This window comes from Platichthys flesus, chromosome 15 (assembly GCF_949316205.1).
Source record: "Platichthys flesus chromosome 15, fPlaFle2.1, whole genome shotgun sequence".
In the NCBI taxonomy this organism is placed as follows: domain Eukaryota; kingdom Metazoa; phylum Chordata; class Actinopteri; order Pleuronectiformes; family Pleuronectidae; genus Platichthys; species Platichthys flesus.
This window is the reverse complement of record NC_084959.1, coordinates 5,705,048-5,725,015: the sequence shown is the minus strand read 5'-3', so window position 1 is coordinate 5,725,015 and position 19,968 is coordinate 5,705,048. Positions and strand designations below refer to the sequence as shown.

The following is a 19,968-nucleotide window of genomic DNA, read 5'->3' as shown; positions in this document are numbered from 1 at the left end:
TGTAAAGAGGAGAGTAAAGAAAGTGTGGAGATTGGGAAAATTCCTCACTTTGCTCCCGGCTAATCATATTTCTACCATGAAGAAAGTGAAGAATGCAAACACACAAGTATGTCCTGTACAGCACATGACCAGACGCATGTTCGCAGCATGTTCCCCCACACAGCACCGACAAGTCTCTGGGTTTAATATGAACACTTTTATTAAAGGGATCACAGGTAGAAGCGGTCATCAGCAGTGCCGGTGACATCATCACTCCTCCCTCACCAAGACACTGCCGATGGCCGATCACAGCCTCGATATCAAAGATGCAACATCTTAATCTGGCAAGAGACGTAAAACCAAGTACGTTTTTTACTCCAAAGAAAAAAGAACAGATATTTGAAAACATCCTGCATTTCGTGGGACCAGGTTCGTTTTGTGCACACCGCAGAATGAAGCTCAGCATTCAATACCAGTGCCGCTGCTCGTTTGTACTGGGGCACAGCGAAAATCAAAAGATGCAGTGGCCTAGAACGGCACGTGACAATCACAAAAAAGATGAAATGCTTTTTTAACAACAGTAAATTCATTCTGAAATTGTTGCGTGCATCTTCGACTATTATACAGAAAGAATATAAACACAGGGAAGTCAGTTTGATATCTTCTGCTGACAGTGCTACAGTCGGAGAAAGTGAGAGAAATCATCCACTCTTGTTATATTTTTTAATGTTGCAGCTGTGGAAACACTTGTTCTTGTTTGTCGACGGTCGGCAGAAAAAACAGATACTGTCCCGTGCTCAGCTGCAGCAGCGATGTGTGAAGAGACCAAGTCCTTCACGGTGCCAGACATCGTAAACCCAAATGTCAAAAGATGAAAAAGTCGCCCGACTGCAAACATAAGAAAGATAAAAGATTGTAATCTAAGTAAACTTATAAAATCCTTGTCTGACAAACTGCCAAAGACGCTTGCTTGACATGGCAAGGCTCTTCCACTTGTAAAATTAGCCATAATATTGTTACTTAAGATAATGTTATGCTGCTTAATTCCTCCGCACCGCCTCTCACATGAAGTCATCAAAAAACAACCAGCGTTAGCTCGAGTGTGGCACACGAAGAAGTCTCCACCAACTTGTCTTAGGTCAATGAGTCAATACAGTAAAGACTATCTACAGAATACATTAGCTGATCATAATACAGCGTGTGGTGGAAACAAACAGCAGAAATGAACGTTCCCCTTGAATGCATTTTGCTTTTTGAAAGTCGGCCTCGGCATGTGTGCGTGTCTGTACAGTCACGGATGTGTGTTGTTTTAACAGATGTGATGGGGCATTGAGGTTCAAACAGAAAAAGAAAAAACAGTCTTTATTCATTCTGTGATCTGACGCATTCCAGACAAATTCAATTTCCCTAAGTAGCTTGGCAGAGCTCTTTTTAGGAGCTGTTTTTCAGAATCCACCAGAGGAAAGGGGGACTCTGGAAACTAACTGTGCCCCTCTGTTCGAAAGCATTCATGGATCAAACTAAAACCAGTTGCAAAAAATAAAGACAGCAGGACAGCTTGTGTGACAAAGTCTGTTAGGTCCATATCCTATATGCAAACGCTGTCCGATGTTTCAAGTGTGTTTGAATGTCATTGTACTGACTTTCTGCACGACATATACAGTGTTATTCTGACTATACAAAATACTATACAGCCAGAGCAGCTGACGGAGGTGAGGAGGTGAAACGTTTGGGATAAGATGGGCAGACAGACGGAAGAGATGATGAATGATAGACTGATCAACTGCATCTACAAGATCATGAGGACATGAAGAGGACACGAGTCAGCTGGAGGGCGAGGGCTCCAACTAGTGGTCAGCCTGACGAAAGGGCTGATGGGTCGTGCGAGAGACCAAAGGAGGCAGATAATCCAAAACAAGCCGCAGTACAGAGGATGGACTTAGGTGAGGGGGGTTGTAGCGACACCCCCCTCCGTGTCCTATCGGTCCATTTCATCAAGCAGAGGTGTGGCGTCTCCGGCGATGGACATGGGCGTGCTCTCGATCATGGGGCTGGGTGACGGCCGCGGCGTCATCCTCGGGGTTTTCTTCTGCCCCTCGGCCTCTTTCTCCTTCAGCCACTGCTCCGCCATCTTGCCCCAGTCCACGGCGGAGGCGTTGCTTCCGCTTGGCCTGCGGGGGAAGGAGGAGAGAGTGGGAGGTGTTTCAGTTAAAAAAAAAGTGGATGAAAGTGACACAGATTGAATGGCAGGCTGCTTTAAAAAAGACCCAGAAAGCGGGTGTAGCGCCATCTATAGGCAGGAAGACTGTCATTCAACAAAACTGAAAATGCAGACCAGGATGACATTACATGTGTTACAATTTGTATCCATATGTCTATAAATGAAAAATATCTGGGACTAAAGAGGAATAATAAGAAAACTTAAACCACACAAACATGATTAAAAGGAAACACATCATGAGACAACATCAGATATTTCTCCTGTACGTACTTTGGCTGCGGCGGCAGCGGCTGCTGTGTCGGCGCTTGTTGCTGCTGCGGCGTCCGTCCTCTGGATGAGGTGGAGGATGACGGCGTGCCGGACGAGTGGCCGTGGTGACTGCTATGGTGGGCGTGGTGGCTTTGCTGTGGCAGTTGTGGGGGGCCGTGTGTGTGAGAGTGGGAGGACTGCGGGGTGGAGCTGGGGTACTGGGGAGTGCCCAGTGCTTGCTGGCTCGGTGTGGTGTACGAGTAGCTGGGTGTCATTAAGGGCGTCGCGATGGGCTGTTGAGGTGTGGCAAATACCTGGAGCAGAGGTGGAGGAAGTATTTGGAATGAGTGAATACTCAAGACTTTATGTAGGATATGAACTTCATCTTCACAAAGAGTCTTATTTATTATAATCACAAGATCTAAAGCATCTGTATCCTCTGAAGTAGGAACCTATGATTTATTGCCAGCTGAAGTGAATGATAATCAAGTCCTGCTGGGAGCCACCAACATCTCAAAAACAACCATTTCCTCCAGCAGCAGATGTCGCCATAAAAGCTGCACTCACATGATAAGCAGAGGAGCTCCCTCCTCCTCCTCCTGTGCTGCCACCGTAACCGTACTGGCTGGAGCCCCACTGTGCGGGGGTGGTGTTGGGGTTCTGGCTCTGGCCTGTGACTGCAGCGATGGCACTGAACATCTGAGAGGTCATGTTGCGTGGGAGGGCGTTGACAGCTCGTGTCAAGTCTAGGGAGGGAAGAACACATTAGGAATTAATAATGCGGATGCTGAATATTAAAGGTGTGTGTGTGTGTGCAAGTGTGCAAGTGAGAGGGAGAGAGACGCACCTGCAATGTTGATGTTGGCCGGGGTGGCGTTGAGGGACGCAGGTGTCCTCGTTCGGCTGCTGTTGCTGGGGGTGATGCCTTTTAAAAAGGGGAGAAAATGTTTGAGAATAAAATACAATACATTAAAGTGCTGTCATACACATGATGGAACATAGGTAAAGTGATGTCATACCTGGTACAGGCTCCTGGTAATGGTCCTTAAACCAACGGAATAGTCCGTTTACTGTGGCAAATACCTGTGAGCGGTAGCGGAAGCCATCTGGGGTGATGGTCACATACTCAACCCTAGAGAAAAATGGCACGCTAACATTTAGCTCTACAGGTATGAAAACACATGAAAAATTTCTAATAAAAGGCATAGCAGAGGAGCAGCTTTGTGGGAGAGTGGATATGAATTGTGTAGCATTTCATATCATGTACGACTTGAATCTGAAAGATTAACAATGGTAAATTTGAATCTGTTTGTTCACTATTATCGACGAATTGGAACAATACAGGAAACAGGAAACACTTGCTGCTCACCGTGGTTTTCCACGAGGCTGATAGCCCAGGACGAACTTTCCAGGCAATGCTTTGCAAGCCGAAACAAAGTAAGGAATAAAAGTTGGCTTCTCCCGCTTTGTCTTGACAAGCAACTCCTCCATTTTCTTAAAGAGAGAGAACAAAGGGAGATATGATGAGTAATAGGTGCAGGCGGATTGTAGATGAACTTGAGTTAATGAGTTATGCTTCATAAAACTAGATAATACTCAGCACAGAAAATCAGTACCAACCTCCTTGCTTCCCCCGCTGCACTCATGGAAGTACTTATGCCCAAGCAGATCGCGGGCAAATGACGCCATTGGCTGAATGTACCGAGCAGTGATTTCATCCAGATCTTCAAATTCCTGTTGAGATCACAAGAGACTATGTAAGACCGAGCTGCAGCAACCACAGTGCTGACGTATCACTATGAAGGATTCTAGAGCAGAAAGCAAGCGTGAAAAGAGTAGAGAACTGTTTACTTCACTGTTGATCCAGAGAGTGTGTCCCAAGCTGAACGCGTTCTCTTTGCCTTCTTCTCTCACGTCCACGTGCTGGTAGATACCGTCAGCCACCTACGAATCATCAGAATCAGACGCTGTGTCCAACAAACTCCAACATCCAAACGACTGCAATGTGTTGCATGGTACTGTGTAAATTTGACCTCCTGTCATTTGGATCCACCTCCACAACACTCTGAAGTCATTTGTTAACCTGCATCCCTGTATCTTTCCATCTATTCTACTCAACCGTGACACTCCATCTGTTTCTTACTTTCCAGGTGACGGTGAGGTGGTTCTCTCCCTTGCTGCTCGGTCTGATGATCAAGTCTCCCTGGTCCAGGGTCTCCATCATCTTCTCCGCCTGGTTGAAACTAATATTGTGGAAGTTGGGGTGGGCAATCACACGCTTTATATATGCTGGAGAGACAAAGAATGTAAACAAATAGCCATTAAGGGCAATGATGTGGACGTCAGTATAATTGGATGGACAAAGTGTACAACATTTATTGACTCTGTTATTCTAACTCACGTGTTCGTTGTTGTTTCTTTTTTAACTCCTCCTCCTGTTTTTGGTCCTCAGTCTCGTGGTCAAAGTCATAGTAGCTGTCCTTGGGGAGCTTCCACTCATTGGCCTTGTCCATCAAATCGGACGTGCGGCATGTGAGGTCAACGCTGAATTTTTCAATATCGATTTTCATGATGCGGCAGTGGACCGTCATGCCCACCTGAAGGGGAAGAGGGAGGAGGAAGAACCAAGTATTAAACAGTTGTTTTACAATAGAAGAAAAAAGGACAGAAAGGAGAGAAAAGAGAAACATTTGATCAAATATCTATCAGTTGAGATTAAATACAGAATTTATTTAAAAATCTAATTGAAAAACATCTGCAAAGCACAACCAATCACGACCCTCACCTTGACTCTCTCCTCTGGGTGTTTCACAACTTTGTCACTCAAAAACTTGGTTGGTATGAATCCCTGGACGCCGTTATCTAATCTGGACCGCACCCCAATGGCCTGACCCGGACAAGAACCACTGTCAAAGTGATTCCACACCTAAAGCAGAGACAAAATAGAAAGAGTGATGTTTAGATGTCAGAAACTCTCAGCTGTTTTCTAATATCAAGTTGTCAAAAGAGTTAGAGTCTGGTACCTCGCTGAGCTCAGGGAAGTTGTCCTGCTGGCAGAAGGGACACTGCCACAGACCCGTAGAATCGTTACGTATGGCCTGGTCATAGCTTTCACCCTGCGGCCGCCGGTGAGCTATCCCAGTCACTATACTGGTGATCAGCTTACCTGGAAAAAAAGGAGGAAAAACATCAACCACAGGCAAAAAATACATTAACCACACCAGCCTGCAGCGTTACATTCTACTTTGATTAGTACTTTACCAGCAATTACTGCACAAACTTCTAGGACAGCGCTGATGGCTAAAATGTTTACCGATTTAAAAGGGGCTCACCGATATAAAAGGTCTCTGGCGTCTCCTTGGTGAGCAGGTTGAAGACCTCCTCAGTGTTGGGTATCCTGTAGGGAACTCTCAGGTCTTTGTATCTGCAGCTTAGCTCTGCTCGGATATCATACAGAGTGATTCCCTTGTTGCCGTAACCCTAAAGGGACAAAGCACACAAGAAAATGTTTTTTTTTGGGCTTCACGAGTTCCCGACACATATAGTTGTGTCTGGACTTAATAATCACAGTCAAATTCACATCATACACACAGACCTGTCTCTCCAGCTCTTCAGCGAAGGCATCCAAATCAAGATCTTTGAGACGTTCTGGATTTTCTAAGATTTCCTCCAGGGCTCCAGCTGGGTTAGCGTCCTCTGCTGACTCATCATACTCGAGGGCATCTACAGCCATCTTACGAGCCCACTCGTACGTCTCAGGGTGGACACGAGACCCATCCAGAACCTCGATGTAGGAGTCCGTACTATGAGGAGAGGTTGAGATAAGAAAAAAAACGAATGACTGATCACACCGTTGTCTGAAAATTGCATTAGCACTATGAGAAATATCTAGGTGGCCTGAGCATGTACCAGAGCCCTACTAGGTACCAACCTGTCTCCAAGGGACGCAGTGTCGATCTTGATGAAACCAGCACAATTGATAAAAACCTTTGGTCCCATGTGACACATGGTGACCAGCTGGGTTCTGTTTTCCAGACGAGTGTTGTTCTGCTTCAGAATCTGCACAAAGACAAGGTCAAGCTGATGAAAAACACTATACTCAAATACGACAAAGAAACTTAATATTAGCAGAATATATGCTGACCTTAAGGAGGTGGGAGCCCTTCCTTGGTCCCAGACCACAGACAAACTGGACCAGGCTCTGAGTGTGAGGATGAGCGATCGCTTTATTCACGTCCACCCCAACTTCATTGACACGGTTGATGAATTCACAGTGAAGAGCAGAAAGCAAATCCTCCTTCACCACTTGTTCCTGAGGAAAAAATGTATTTCGTTTCACAAATATGTGCAGAATGCAGGTGCAGAATACTGTTTCAGTTCATCAATTTTCGTTAACAGTAGTTATTGATTATTTAATTGGTTGAATGATTATTGAGGAGTGGATAAAAAAACCTCAACAATAAACATCCCAGAAATGTGTTTTATTATACAATTAGTGATATCAAATCAGTCTTCAGGAGAAATCTGTGAAGAACATACAGAAATAAATGCATATACTACACTTTGTCTTCTCTTCTATCTCTCACCTGTAACGGGTGAAGTTTGAGGCAGAGGATATCTTCGTCCGAGCTGCAGACCTGAGCGTACTCCACCAGGGGATCCTGAATCTTCCTGGCTATCGACACAGCCTGTCGCAGCAAGGGAGGGTAATCCCTAAAATCGACCTGCACAGACAGAAAGCAGAGTGTCAGGAGATGACCAAGGGTAACGAGAACATTGTGTCGCACTTGGATCAAGAGTTCACCTCAGACTTCTTGCTGTTCATGTACAGCGTGGCCAGTTCATTGTCTATCAGCTCCACTCCCACAGCAGGCACAGAGGACTCTTGTTCGAGCTCGCTGATGGCCCGCTTCATGTCCTCCATGATCATTTGGGCGTCTCTGCATTCAAATAGAAAATATTTGTAAACTAAACACTGTGACTCCTCTATACTCATTAATGTTGTTCCAAATCGATACATGTAGTTTTCTAGCACATACTTAAGTAAACTTACCGGCTTTCTCCAGCAACAGCTACAACATGAGGCTTCTTGCTGGCCAGAAACTTCTTGAAAGTCTCAATGTCGTGGGCCTGAAGATGATGGACACACACAAAAGGGTGATCATCTCAATGACAAGAAAAACATCTGTTGACTGCAATAATGTACAGTTGGATTTTCTTCTTGTACCTTCTTCTCTCTCTCATCCTCCTTGAAAGCATTCCTCCTCTTCATGAAGTAGGGCAGACGCAGGAAGTCCACCACCTCTCCTTCCCCGTTGATCAGAGCACAGAAAACTGGTGTATCTCTGTCAGTGCAAAGTGTGTGTGTAAGAAACTATACTGTTACATAATCCTGCCATTTATGGGGCAAACATTCCCTGATCTTAACAGTTAAAATTAGCTCATGCAGATTTAAAGTGATTATTGTGACATTGATACCAACAATTCAGGCTACTAATATATCTGGGGGGGAAATGTAGGGCCCATACCTGCTTGGTGCGTACGCTACACCCAGTACCCGAATTCCTTTGCCCTGACTCTCATCCATCAGATCGTCGTCTTCCTCAACTTGCTGATCTGGTCTGTAAGAAGCCACCTTAAGCCAGTTATACAGTCGGCGACAGCAGGACTACAAGAAGAGAAGGACACAGAAAGTTCAGGGTGAATTTTAAGGCAAAACAAAAATAAATGTTTGTTCCATGATTTCTGAAACATGATATTATACGGTCTGGACACATATCCCAAATTACCCTGACGATGCTCTCTTTGGCCTCAGAGATCAGTTTGCTCTTGAGCTCCTTGGCCATTTGAGGATAGAGGAACTGATTGAGAGCTCTCTCTATGGCTAGAGTTCGCTGCCTGTTCCACTCCTGCACTTGGTGACTGAACTCATCCCTGTAGTAGAACTGTTTGATCTCATCAAAGTATGTCTGGTCCCCAGTAAATCTGAGGAGAAAGACACAGAGAGAAGCAGAGACTTAATACTATCACATTAAAAACTCAAACAGTCTCATGCTCTACTGACAAGGATGTGGATAAAAACCTAAGCTACAAATTAAAATGTCATGAAATTAAACTCCGGGGACATAACCTACTTATGAAACCTCACTTTCTGCCAACATCAAAGTTAGGTTTGTACAGATGATGAAAATGGTACAACAGTTTATCACATCAGATTCTGTGCTAGGTAAAGGAATGCCAGAAAACTTGACATGGTGTAATTTGCCAGAAAACCTGACATGGTGTAATTTGCCATGATCCTCGATCAGTTGTCTGCCTATAATCATGAATTTACTTAATTGAGGAGGCTCATCCAGGCTCACCTACACCATCAAACTGTTCATTCCCAATTTTTGTTGATAGTATTGAGACTGTCTTTACCCTTTGACCCCTATAAGGTCGATACAGATGTCAATGGAAAGTAGCCCCTCTTCCTCTGCCAGGCACATCTTCAAGAACTGATCTCCATTCAGCTCCTTTACGGCCTTGTTCTTAAGATACTTGAAGGAGAAGGCAAAATGTGCCTCATCTACCTCCTACACAGAGTAAACAAATGGCAATGACGGGTTAGATTAATACTTCCTTAGATTTGTTAAATGTGATTTTATTTTCAAAATGTCAATGTGATTAAATGCATCTCTACCTTTTTGCCCTTCTTTGTAGGTTTGATGTTGATCTTGGCCCTCTCCTGGAAGGTCTGTCGGAGAACATGTCTGACGAGAGGTTCCCGAGCAATCTGCATGGCCACCATGTACCTTGTTCCTTCCAGCACTGCCTCAGGAGTGCTGAACTGACTGCACACATAATCTTTGGCTAGTTCTACAGGCTCAGCAGGGAATTGTTCTGTCTCGTGACGCTGGTAACTGTCTCTCAGATTTTCTCCGAACTGCTCTGGAGTTAAACCAAACTTCTTAGCCAAACCATCTACAGTAAGGAAGAAAAAGAAGAAGAGGTTGAAGTGCAGGCATTGGGCAGGATTGGTTCTACCAAAATATTGACTGTGCAACAGATGAAACTATAGAGACTGAGATGTGATTGTGATACTAAACCTTAGAGAATGGGTAGGAAGTAAAGAAAAGACTCACCAAGTCCTACACTCTGACAGATACTGTACATATCTCGTCGAGATGCCAGCTTAAGGTCAGGTCCTTTCTGTTCTTCTTCCTCTTCTTCTACCTCCACTTCTTCTTCTTCACCTATGAAGGAAGCAGTACTTATTTAATTAAGTGCAAAAACCGCAAACAAAAAAAGCTATATATAAGATTTGAAAACGTCTGAATTATCCATCGATCATCATCTTACCATCCTCTGTCACTTCCTTGATCTTCCTGAGCCTCTTCTTGGTGGTTTTGACAGAGTTCTGCATCTTGGGGATGTCTCGGCCATAATAAAGCAGAAAGTGGTTGTACACATCACCCAGCTCTTCAAGAGTCTGCACATCTTTCAGCCTATGGAGAATTAAATGTTTTGAATGGGTGAGCTTCATTGTTAATAATCAACCACTTGGTGAAATTCTTGCATCAATTCACATCTTATTACCGTACAAATAAAACCTCCAGTTTTATCAAGACATACCTCTCCAGGTCAGGCGTGTCCAGAGGACGGATGCCGTCGGCCAAAGGTTTGTCCGGATCAGCAGAGATCTGCTCAAACTGGTAGGACTGCATCTTCCGAAACAGACGGGTCAGGTTCTGCTTCCGGGTCTTCAGCTGAGTCCACTGATGAGGAGGTGGAGGATGAAAACATTTAAGTCGGGAAACCAGAGGTGGCATACTCCACTAAGATGAAGCACTAGGAAGACTCATTATTTCACATTGACTCCTAACGATTGCATTGATTAGTCTGTAATTGATTTCCTTGTGAAAACAACGATGAACTTCACCTTTTCATCCCACTGCCACACCTTCCACAGGTCATTGATGTTCAACTCTGGTTCCACATATTCTTTCCTGTAAAAGGCTATGAAGGGAACCTAAGCACAATACAAATATGGAGTCTTTACAAGAGCAACACATTTTGGATACCTTCTTTAAGACATGGTGAGTAGTTGATAATATAATGAAAATTGTCATCAAACAAAGGAAACATATGCAAGAAGTTCATTGTATGAGTAGGTTGAGCTCACTGTACCTCAAATTGTTGATTCCTCATAAAGTTGAGGGCCTCTTTTATCTTGGCAATAGTGCTGGGACCTTTCCTGCTGAAGTTTGTTGTTGTTCCCCTGTCTAGGTAATCTGTGCTCTCCTGTTTAGGATCACACAAAACAAAATTTTGAGGAGATGAATGAGATGAATCTGCATAACATCTACTACGTTTTGGGGTTCTTTGTGTTTATACGCGAGTGTGCGTCATACCTGCATGGATATTGTAAGAGTGGAGAAGCCATGTCTGAAGATCCACTCGGCTTCCTCCTCCAGCTCATCATCCTCAGCAGGTTTCACAGGGATGGAGCGTAACTACAAAGTAAACGACAGAGTCAACAAAACAGACAAGAAAAACAGCAGCACAACATTTCAAGGATTAAATAACAATGAATTTAGTACCCCACCCCTAACAATAGTGTATAGATAACAAACACACACACCTGGAACCTCTCGGGCATGTCTGTTGTGCGGATCTCATTATCCTGGTCGGTCATGTGACTACTTTCTAGCTCACTGGGCTCATAGATCTCAAAGATACTCTTCCTCCCATGCCTCCTCTTAATCTGTTTCTTAGGCCGGTCCCAGCCCTCCTCATCCTGGTCCTCTTCCTCCTCCTCACCCTGGTCATAGGCGTCGGCATCAAAGTCGGCAAAGTCAAAGTCGCCACCGAAAATCTCCTGGGCCTCCTGGAGGGCTCTGTTGGAGGATTAATAGCGATTAAGTAATTTTCTTTATTTGTATCATAAAACAATTATCATTTAATGTTTATTATCTCATTGTTTACTGATGTATATCAATATTTTGAATTTAAATATTGAGGTGACACTCAGGTCATACTACGCAAGTTATTGTATAACAAAACAATGATACATGCACCAGTAGAATTACTTAAAACTACAAAACTCACGCATCTGTGTATCCTGAGAACTTCTTCCCCCTCTTTTTAGTGATGGGCTGTCCATCATCATCTACGATGAAATCGTCTATATCTGTGAAAGAAAAGTATTTTTTTTTTTTTAAATGAAAATCCATTTTACACCACATCATTTCGAGATCAATTGTGAGTTGAAATTACTTCTTTTATTTCAAACCTTTGTAGATGATAAAACACAGATCTAAAAAATCCTTCTGGCCTACCTGACTCCTCGTCCTCTCCTTCTTCTTCTTCATCTTGATGTTGGAGAGGCTCGTCCACAGCTTCTCCTTCCTCCAGGTCACCATCTGCATCCCCATGAAATATCTCATCTGCAATTTGGTCTTTCTCATCATCATCATCATCTTCCAGTGTTTTTACACGGTCGTATTTCTTCTTCTGTAACACAAAACAAGAACAGCATTTATTACTTGTACAAGTATGACATGAGAATGTAAGGTAGAAAATTTAGCTACACAGTTGAAATTGTAATTACACATAAAATAGCAATGACAAAGGATGCTCACCCTTCTTTTCACTTTAACACCCAGGTTTTCCTCAATTAGGTCAAGATCATCATCATCCAGGTAGTCATCATAATCTGCAAGGAGGAAAAGACTTAGTCAGAGGAAACAACTTCAAGTCATGTTTTGTTATTACCACTATAAAAACAGTGCTTCTGATCTTGACACAAGATTACTTAAGCATGGGGATGGACAATAATTAGAAATAAATCATGTTGTTATTTCCAAAACTTTCAACTATAATATCAAGGGCCACCAGCCTGAGTTAATGCAAGATACACATAAGTGCATCTGACTCCACAACATATGGAGCTTAAGGAAGGGGAACAGAACACTACAGGCAGCAGCTATTGTTTTATCTGCTCAACAGATGCAAGACATTTGTTTTAACAACCGTTCAGGAGAGACGGAACAAAACGTAGAAAGATATGTAATTGCAGTATTAAAGAATAGCAATAAGTCATGACCTGGCAGCTTAATAATCAGTTGACTCAGATACCTTGAACAAAGGTACGTTTATTAATTTTTCCAGACCAAGGTTCAGAATGAGGACCTGATCCAAAAGCAGCTCAGAATGAGGTTTGTCTGTCACCAGCTTCAGTATTCCCTATTAATTATCTAGACAGTGGCTTCCAACAAAAATGCTACATATTCATTATGAATACAGTTTTTACACTTCTCATGACATTCAAGATCTCTAATGGAGTGTTTTGCACTGCTGCTTCATTGTAGACTTGTGTGCAGCATGTTTGTCCCACTTTCGCTCTCACCCTCTCTCTAACACACAAATGTATCTGTCTGTCAGTCATACTGGCCATAAGCAACACCAGGAGAATGTTCAGCACATTAAAGGGCCATCAAAAATATCAGAAAAAACACTATCAGCTGTCTGAGGGAACTTGAAACTGTTAGTTTCTCTTGTGTGTGCAGTTCTCAGCATGCAGACCGACTTCAAGTTAACACTGTCCCATGGGCTTGGTTGTGCAAGAGATTGTTTTGAGTGCAGTCACAAGAAGCCCCTCTTTTCAAGCATTGGAAATGTGAGGGATGAAGGAAAATGTTTTCAGTTGATTGCAATCTGTAACCTCACTGCTCGATACCACTAAATCATACACTGTCCCTTTAGAAACACCTGATGAACTTACTTCGCTTTTTACGTCGATGTCTGACTTCCTCCTCCGAGTCACTCCCCACTCCACTCCCACTTTTTGCAGCTTCTTCCCCCTCCACCTCCTCATCTCCATCATCAATGAGACCACGCAAATTTCCTCGCTCATCTTGGTCCTCTGTGTTTTCTTCTTCCTCTTCATCTGTTGAGAGATGACAGACAAGTCATCCAACTATCATACAACCCCATCTCCAAAACACAAACCCCAAGTTAAAAGCTTCAAATCTTACCATCTTCCTCCAGAAACCTCTGGGTTTTTTTGGGCTTTAGGTCTTTCTCGGCGAACTCCTCCTCCGACTCCTCGGCCTCGCTCTCTATGAAGTCGGACATGACTGCTGCTCCTGAGAAGAAATTCAAACTACTGATGTCAAACTCTCTCAACAGAATCCTGGCATTGCTTTGTTCTACTAAACCAAACACATGCAATATGCTATCTCGCATTGTGCAGTACTTCCTTTCCCGTCCTTATCACCCCGTTTGTTTTAAATTCCGATTTAAGTAACAGTAGTTTTCCTGAACTTTACAAGACCGAGGCTGCACCATTCAACCGAAAGGAAGAAATGCTACTTATATATTTCTTTATGTGCGATTATATTTCTTCATGTGCGATCTCACAAATTTAGTGTCGCTCCTATAAATTCAAGTTCTCCTGGAGTATTTAAACCAAATTGACATGAGATTGACTTATCTCTGACTGCAAAGCATGAGTTTTGACGAGGTCAACTGTGCCTGTGTGTGACCCTAACACACATATACTTTACAATATTAACCACCTTTGTGATCAAATGGTTTATTTGTATTCTTAAGCTAAACACGTGCACGAAGGACAAATTAAAGCAACGTTCGTCGAACACACACACATTTCTATATATACGATCATTGACAATACGCACACCATACACTTAATAAATACAATAACTAGGTATGTAGCCATTTTTGAACCGACGAGTGCTTTCACCTCAAGGCTGTTTTATTGTCAGCACAATCACATTGAGCTGGATTTATATGACAAGATTCAAGAAAGAAAAAACCTACGCCTAGAGATGTCGCATTGCGCACACACGACCCCGTCGATGCTAACACAGCTAACGCATCGTTTTAGGCGCAACTCAGCTGTAAACACACAGGTGAAGTTAGCAGCAAAGCTTCTGCCCCCCAATCATGTGAGTTATATTTATAATCCAGCACGATGTCTTTAACTGCGAGCTATCAGCACCGACTGGGCTAACGGTTTCGATGCTAGTTAGCTAGCTAGCGAACAGCCTCTCGCCGGGACGCTGCTTCTTTGTCCCGCTGTTATTTTGGAGCTGAACACAGTAACCACAATACCAGAACAGGAAGAACCGGACCACACGACACGCACCGTGACGGGAAACACAACGAGGCCTCTTGGCGTTAGTCGAAGCTTTAGCACATCCCTGCGTTAGCCTAGCATTAGCAGTCAAGACAACAACAGCTAGCCACGTTAGCGCGAGCTTGTTAATCGCTGCTGGCCGAGCACAACCGTTAAAAAACTCCGCAAGCGACCCCGGGCGGGTTGGAACTTACACGTCTGCCTCACAGTGGCGGGTTATTCCGTCAGTGTGTACAGTGGTGGCGGGGCTGTGTTGTGTTGTGTTTGGTGTTTGTGGGAGCTTGTGCTTGTTAAAAAACGAAAAATGGCCGACAGCGAGCGGCGTGAAGACAATTCCGGAATTGGAGTGAAGTTACCCACAGCCAAGCGAGGTGGCGCACCCTGCTGTATGGAGGACCATACATGACATAAGTAAAAATAAATAAATAAATAAATGTATAAATAAATACAGAAATAAATAAATAAATGAATCAATAAAAATGGAAATAAATAAATAAATACAGAAATAAATAAATACATATGTTAATACCAAAAGAAATGTCAAAAGAAATGTCTTAAATATATTTTAACATTTATTTTTTCCCTGATACATTTCCTTTGCATTTGCAGTGTCCTTATGCTAATGAGAAAGGCGGGCCTAACCGCAGTCTCATGCAGGATTGGTCACAGGAGTGTAATGATCCAGCCCTACTACTTCTGCCTTTCAATGCTGGTGTCCAGTAGCTGTTTGCAGCGTTGAGCCAGTTCACACTTAAAATGAACTAGTTCAAGTTCAGAGGGTTAGTTAAGGTTATTTTTTATTGGGATGATTTAGCTGTCAGTAGTCCTGACTGTGAGCGTCACGTCTCGTGTTGTACTGAGCACAATGAGCGAGCCGAGAGGAGGAGGAGGAAACATAAACTCCAGCCCGGTACAAACCACCTGCAGCCTCTGCTCTGATCATGAAGCCGCTGATCTCTGAGCAGATGTGACCAGAGAAACTCTGTGTTTCCACTGTTCCACAGAGTCACTAACTGGCTGTTTCACGGTGAAGAGATCAAGTCTCAGTCACTGCCCATGTCTCTGAGCGAGTACATTCCTTGTAGTTGGACTTTCTTGAAGAAAACTGTACTAACTTGATTCTTGTTGTTCTTGGTTTATACCGTCATGGTTGAATGCACCTATTGTGAGTTGCTTTGAATAAAAGCTTCAGCTAAATATAATGTAAAATTATGTAATGCATGTGTGTTCTTTATTTGCACACTTTTTTTCTATGCACGTGTGTTTAAAAAAAAATTGCATGTGTTCAATCAATTCATGGAGCTCTCTCGGCCACCGTCCCTCCGAGTCGCCGGAGGGCGCTGTGTCCCTCCTTAGCTCGACACCGGCAGCCCGTGCCACTTTAGTGACGTAGCGACAAGACGCCACCGAGCTGAGGTGTCGGCGGCTCGACTCTCCAGGAGGAATGGCCTGTCTACTCTCCGGTTCTCTCCCCGCGCTGCTCTTGGCCCTGTCCGCTGTGTGTGGAGTCTGTGTCGGCACCGAGCTGAGCTTCGTGACGTGCGGCTCCGTCATCAAACTGTTGAACCTGAAGCACAATGTGAGACTTCACTCACACGACGTGCGCTACGGCTCCGGTGAGTTCGATCCCCTCATTCACTCAACAGCTGTAAAACGCTATCTTCACGTTTATATCGACTGTTTTCCACCTTGAGCGGCTTCATGTGACTGTAAAAACAAACACCTGGAATCCAGATGTTGTCGCTGAATGAACATGGGGAATGAGCAGAGGTTCACTGTGTCACTCTGACATATGGTTAATCATTATGGTTCTGTGGTGAATCTACTTTAACACAAATCATTGGGGGAAAACGAGCATTTAAGGTGAAAACATTAATATACAATTTGTTATACATATGAGATGCACAGCAGGACGTGGTCTTTTTTCACACCATCCTCCCTTGTTTAGCTTATTTAATGTTGTAAACAAACAGGTCTTTAAACCACACACAACTGCAGAAGGTCAAGGAGGATGGCTCGATTACAATCAAGACTTATTTCTGTTAAGGAGGTTTTCTGGAAGCTGGTGAAAATCAAAACTCGGGCAGCAGGTGATGCCTTGTTTAGCTTATTTAATGTTGTAAACAAACAGGTCTTTAAACCACACACAACTGCAGAAGGTCAAGGAGGATGGCTCGATTACAATCAAGACTTATTTCTGTTAAGGAGGTTTTCTGGAAGCTGGTGAAAATCAAAACTCGGGCAGCAGGTGATGTCTTATGCAGAATAATTAAATGTAGATTTAATGCATCAATGAGCCAAGAAGGTGAAACATTATCCAACCGCTAACAGAGTAACATGAGCAATTGTCACCGCAAGTCTGAAGATGTCTCCCACAGCCTTCCAGTAATTTTTCCCTCTACTTGCATCACCCATTCCAACAGCACTTCCATGAATGGCTAGAATTGCTGTCACATGGTACATGGAGATGTTTGCATCTTATTGGATAGTTAAACCTGGACGATGCATTCCCAAATCACATAGTGTCCTGACGTCTGGCCACTGTAGTTCCTCAACCATTTCCTTATTTTCTATGATTCCCTCTGCTCACCCTATGTGTTTGTCTGTGTGGGACAGGTAGCGGGCAGCAGTCTGTAACTGGGGTCACTACAGTGGAAGACAGCAACAGCTACTGGAGCGTCCGTGGAACCGGCGACACCTTCTGCCATCGGGGTTCCCCGGTAAAGTGCGGGCAGACAGTCCGCCTCACCCACGTCAACACAGGCCGAAACCTGCACAGCCACTACTTCACCTCGCCACTGTCCTCGAATCAGGTGGGTGGAGGGGATTTTAACATGTCCAACCTAATTTAAAAAAAGCTGATTTATGAGAAGTTTGGGGAGATCACGATGACTCTAATTGCAGTAATAATTATATTGTTTAGTCAGAGATGAACCAATAAACTCCTTTTCCGATTAAGTGAAACAAAGACAAACCTGTTGAGCTAGAAGGGATTTGACAGGAGCTTTTACACTTCAGCATCTGTACCAAACTTTCTGGGAGTTCAGCCATCAGGTCAACACTGTCAGACCGAAGTGGGATAGGGTTGGGAGAGGTGGACTGTGACACGATAAACCAGATGTCTAACAGTTGACAAAAAAGTCTTTGAACATCTCTGATGTACCAGGTTATTTAAACTGTGTGCAGTTTTTCAGCAGACCATGCACCAAATCCAGATTTTTATCACAATTGAAGATGGCACAGTCTAATATGCACTGTGGTCTGTCTGGCCTCTTTCATTACCTTTACCTTGAGTAGCCTTGTTTGAGAGTGTTTGGGATAACCATACTTGTCTGAATGTAAAATGTATTTAATGTAGGATCTGTGAAAGTTGTAAAATGTAAAGGCCCAAAGCAAGATGAAGCATAAGGATATATTTCTGCCTAAAACGGAAACAGAAAGCTTCCAAAAACGCAGCGTACCTCATCTTCACCTCTGTTCCTTGTCTCCTAATCTCTGTCTCAATCGTCCACAGGAGGTGAGTGCTTTTGGTGAGGAGGGGGAAGGCGACCACCTGGACGAGTGGACGGTTCAGTGCGGGGGATCCGTGTGGAAACGCGAGGAGGCCGTCCGCTTCTGTCACAAGGCCACGGAGGCACTGCTGTCCGTGACGGGGGAGCAGTATGGACGGCCAATCCACGGTCAGAGGGAAGTTCATGCCATGTTGGGCCCCAACCAGCACAGCCTCTGGAAGGCCATGGAGGGCATCTTCATGAAGCCCAGCGAGAGCTCGGCGGGCAGCCGAGAATACAGTCACATACACACAGAGTTCTGATCTTCTCTTCTTCTGTTTCCTTTCATCTTCCTCCCTGTCTACTAGGGCTAAACAATGAACAAAACATATCACATCCCATCGATTTGGGAATATGAGTCACGATTTCTGCATTGAATTTTCTCTGTGAAAATGATGATGATTTTTATTTAATTTTTTTTCTGGGATCCCTCTCAAACAAGCACATTCTCTTTCATCTGGAAAATATGACTTGTAGGTCGAGGTATCTCTATAACACCACAACTATTTATATATAATAATATGTTATGACATTTTTATCTAAATGAAAAAACTGCAGCTCCAACAGTTTGGATTTTACACTTGGCCATATTGCAATTTCGATAACATTTCAATAAATTGTTCAGCCCTAGTGTCTACCTCTGTATTCCGACCTCTGTCTGTAACTACATCTGCACCAGCAGCCTCTGAATGCACCTCTGTCCTCTCTCATTCTTCTCCCTCATTAACCTCTGACTCGTCTTCTAAAGAGACTGTGCCAAAACTCTGTCATGGGTCTGGGTACAATTACTTCATCCTGTCAATCCATTCTGTCGCTCTGACTTTCTGACAATAGTGTTTTAAAATCAATGTCCACGTGTAATGCATACGTGGAGATGAATATTTGAAACAGTATTGTGTTTAGACAGCTTTTTCGAACAACACTATAATTTGCCTTAACCGGCACATATAGAAATACAAGTATTAAAACGCAGTTTTACTGTATGAAGACTGCACAAGGGGAGTTATTCCTCACAGCTGTTATTTATTGTTAAATAACTTCCATCTGCAAGCACACTACAACACAGAAGGCCAATCAGTACATTGGATTTCGCGGGATAAACAACATTTGTTACACTTGTGCCTTTGTTTTGTTTGTTTAAAAAAAAGTATGTGTTTACATTTTGAAGCCTTTTAAACTTTTGGAAACCTACAATGTTTTTATGGTATTTTTAAGCCATGTTATACTCAAACGATGATAAACAGTGTTACTATGGTAAATTCCTTTTTTCCCTTTAACTCAGTGAAGCATTTACATAATCCCACACCAACTGACATGAGAGGATAAGCAGTTTTGTCCGTGGTGGTATTTCTTGTTTTCAGCGTTATACATCACTGAAAGACTGTTGACTGTCTTTCTTACGTTCATGCTGTCTGTGCAAGCGTATGTGTTGGATCAGCTCTTTGTTTCAGAGGTTCATATGAACAACAAGCCTGCAATGAATACCTCATATTAAAGAGATTTTTATGCACAGTTGCATCACTGTTCGTTATTGGCATTTTCCACATTTTTTTAATTTATTCACAGGAGTTTTCTACTTGATGTCGTCAGTGACTCTCCGAGTAATGCAATGAATTATCACATAAAACAGTCCACGGCAGTACTGGTGGTATTTGTGTGTCTTTCATAAAGCTGACAAAGATTAAAGCAGCCTAATGGATTTACAAATGAGTCGAGCTCATAACACGTTGCTGGACCATTACATTCTGGATAAGGCCTTGTTTGTCTGCCTAACGGCGTGTTTTTGGTTCATTATCTGACAGTTAATGGGGGTGGGGTGCAGCGGC

At 43.4% G+C, this 19,968-nt stretch overlaps 2 protein-coding genes across 2 annotated transcripts; one reads left to right on the top strand and one right to left on the bottom strand.

Moving 5' to 3' along the window:
* Positions 1–177: 177 nt before the first annotated feature.
* Positions 178–14,919, bottom strand: supt6h (SPT6 homolog, histone chaperone and transcription elongation factor). The gene is made up of 37 exons (XM_062405745.1): positions 14,786–14,919; positions 13,468–13,578; positions 13,215–13,379; positions 12,073–12,146; positions 11,770–11,944; positions 11,540–11,621; positions 11,073–11,328; positions 10,843–10,944; positions 10,619–10,732; positions 10,371–10,460; positions 10,064–10,206; positions 9,791–9,936; positions 9,574–9,684; positions 9,132–9,412; positions 8,870–9,024; positions 8,239–8,434; positions 7,978–8,117; positions 7,677–7,794; positions 7,503–7,579; positions 7,254–7,389; positions 7,036–7,173; positions 6,594–6,761; positions 6,381–6,508; positions 6,045–6,252; positions 5,782–5,929; positions 5,473–5,615; positions 5,235–5,375; positions 4,851–5,046; positions 4,593–4,738; positions 4,301–4,393; positions 4,070–4,183; positions 3,819–3,943; positions 3,469–3,581; positions 3,297–3,374; positions 3,017–3,195; positions 2,471–2,763; positions 178–2,150 (listed from the first exon to the last, which is right to left on the bottom strand). Exons 2-37 carry the CDS (start codon positions 13,565–13,567, stop codon positions 1,958–1,960), a joined length of 5,265 nt encoding a protein of 1,754 aa, XP_062261729.1. The 5' UTR covers positions 13,568–13,578; positions 14,786–14,919; the 3' UTR covers positions 178–1,957.
* Positions 14,920–15,960: 1,041 nt separating this feature from the next.
* sdf2 (stromal cell-derived factor 2) lies at positions 15,961–19,657 on the top strand. Its single transcript, XM_062406229.1, has 3 exons — positions 15,961–16,207; positions 17,208–17,404; positions 18,106–19,657. The coding sequence occupies exons 1-3, from the start codon at positions 16,036–16,038 to the stop codon at positions 18,403–18,405; spliced, it is 669 nt and encodes a 222-aa protein (XP_062262213.1). The 5' UTR covers positions 15,961–16,035; the 3' UTR covers positions 18,406–19,657.
* The last annotated feature ends 311 nt before the right edge of the window (positions 19,658–19,968 follow it).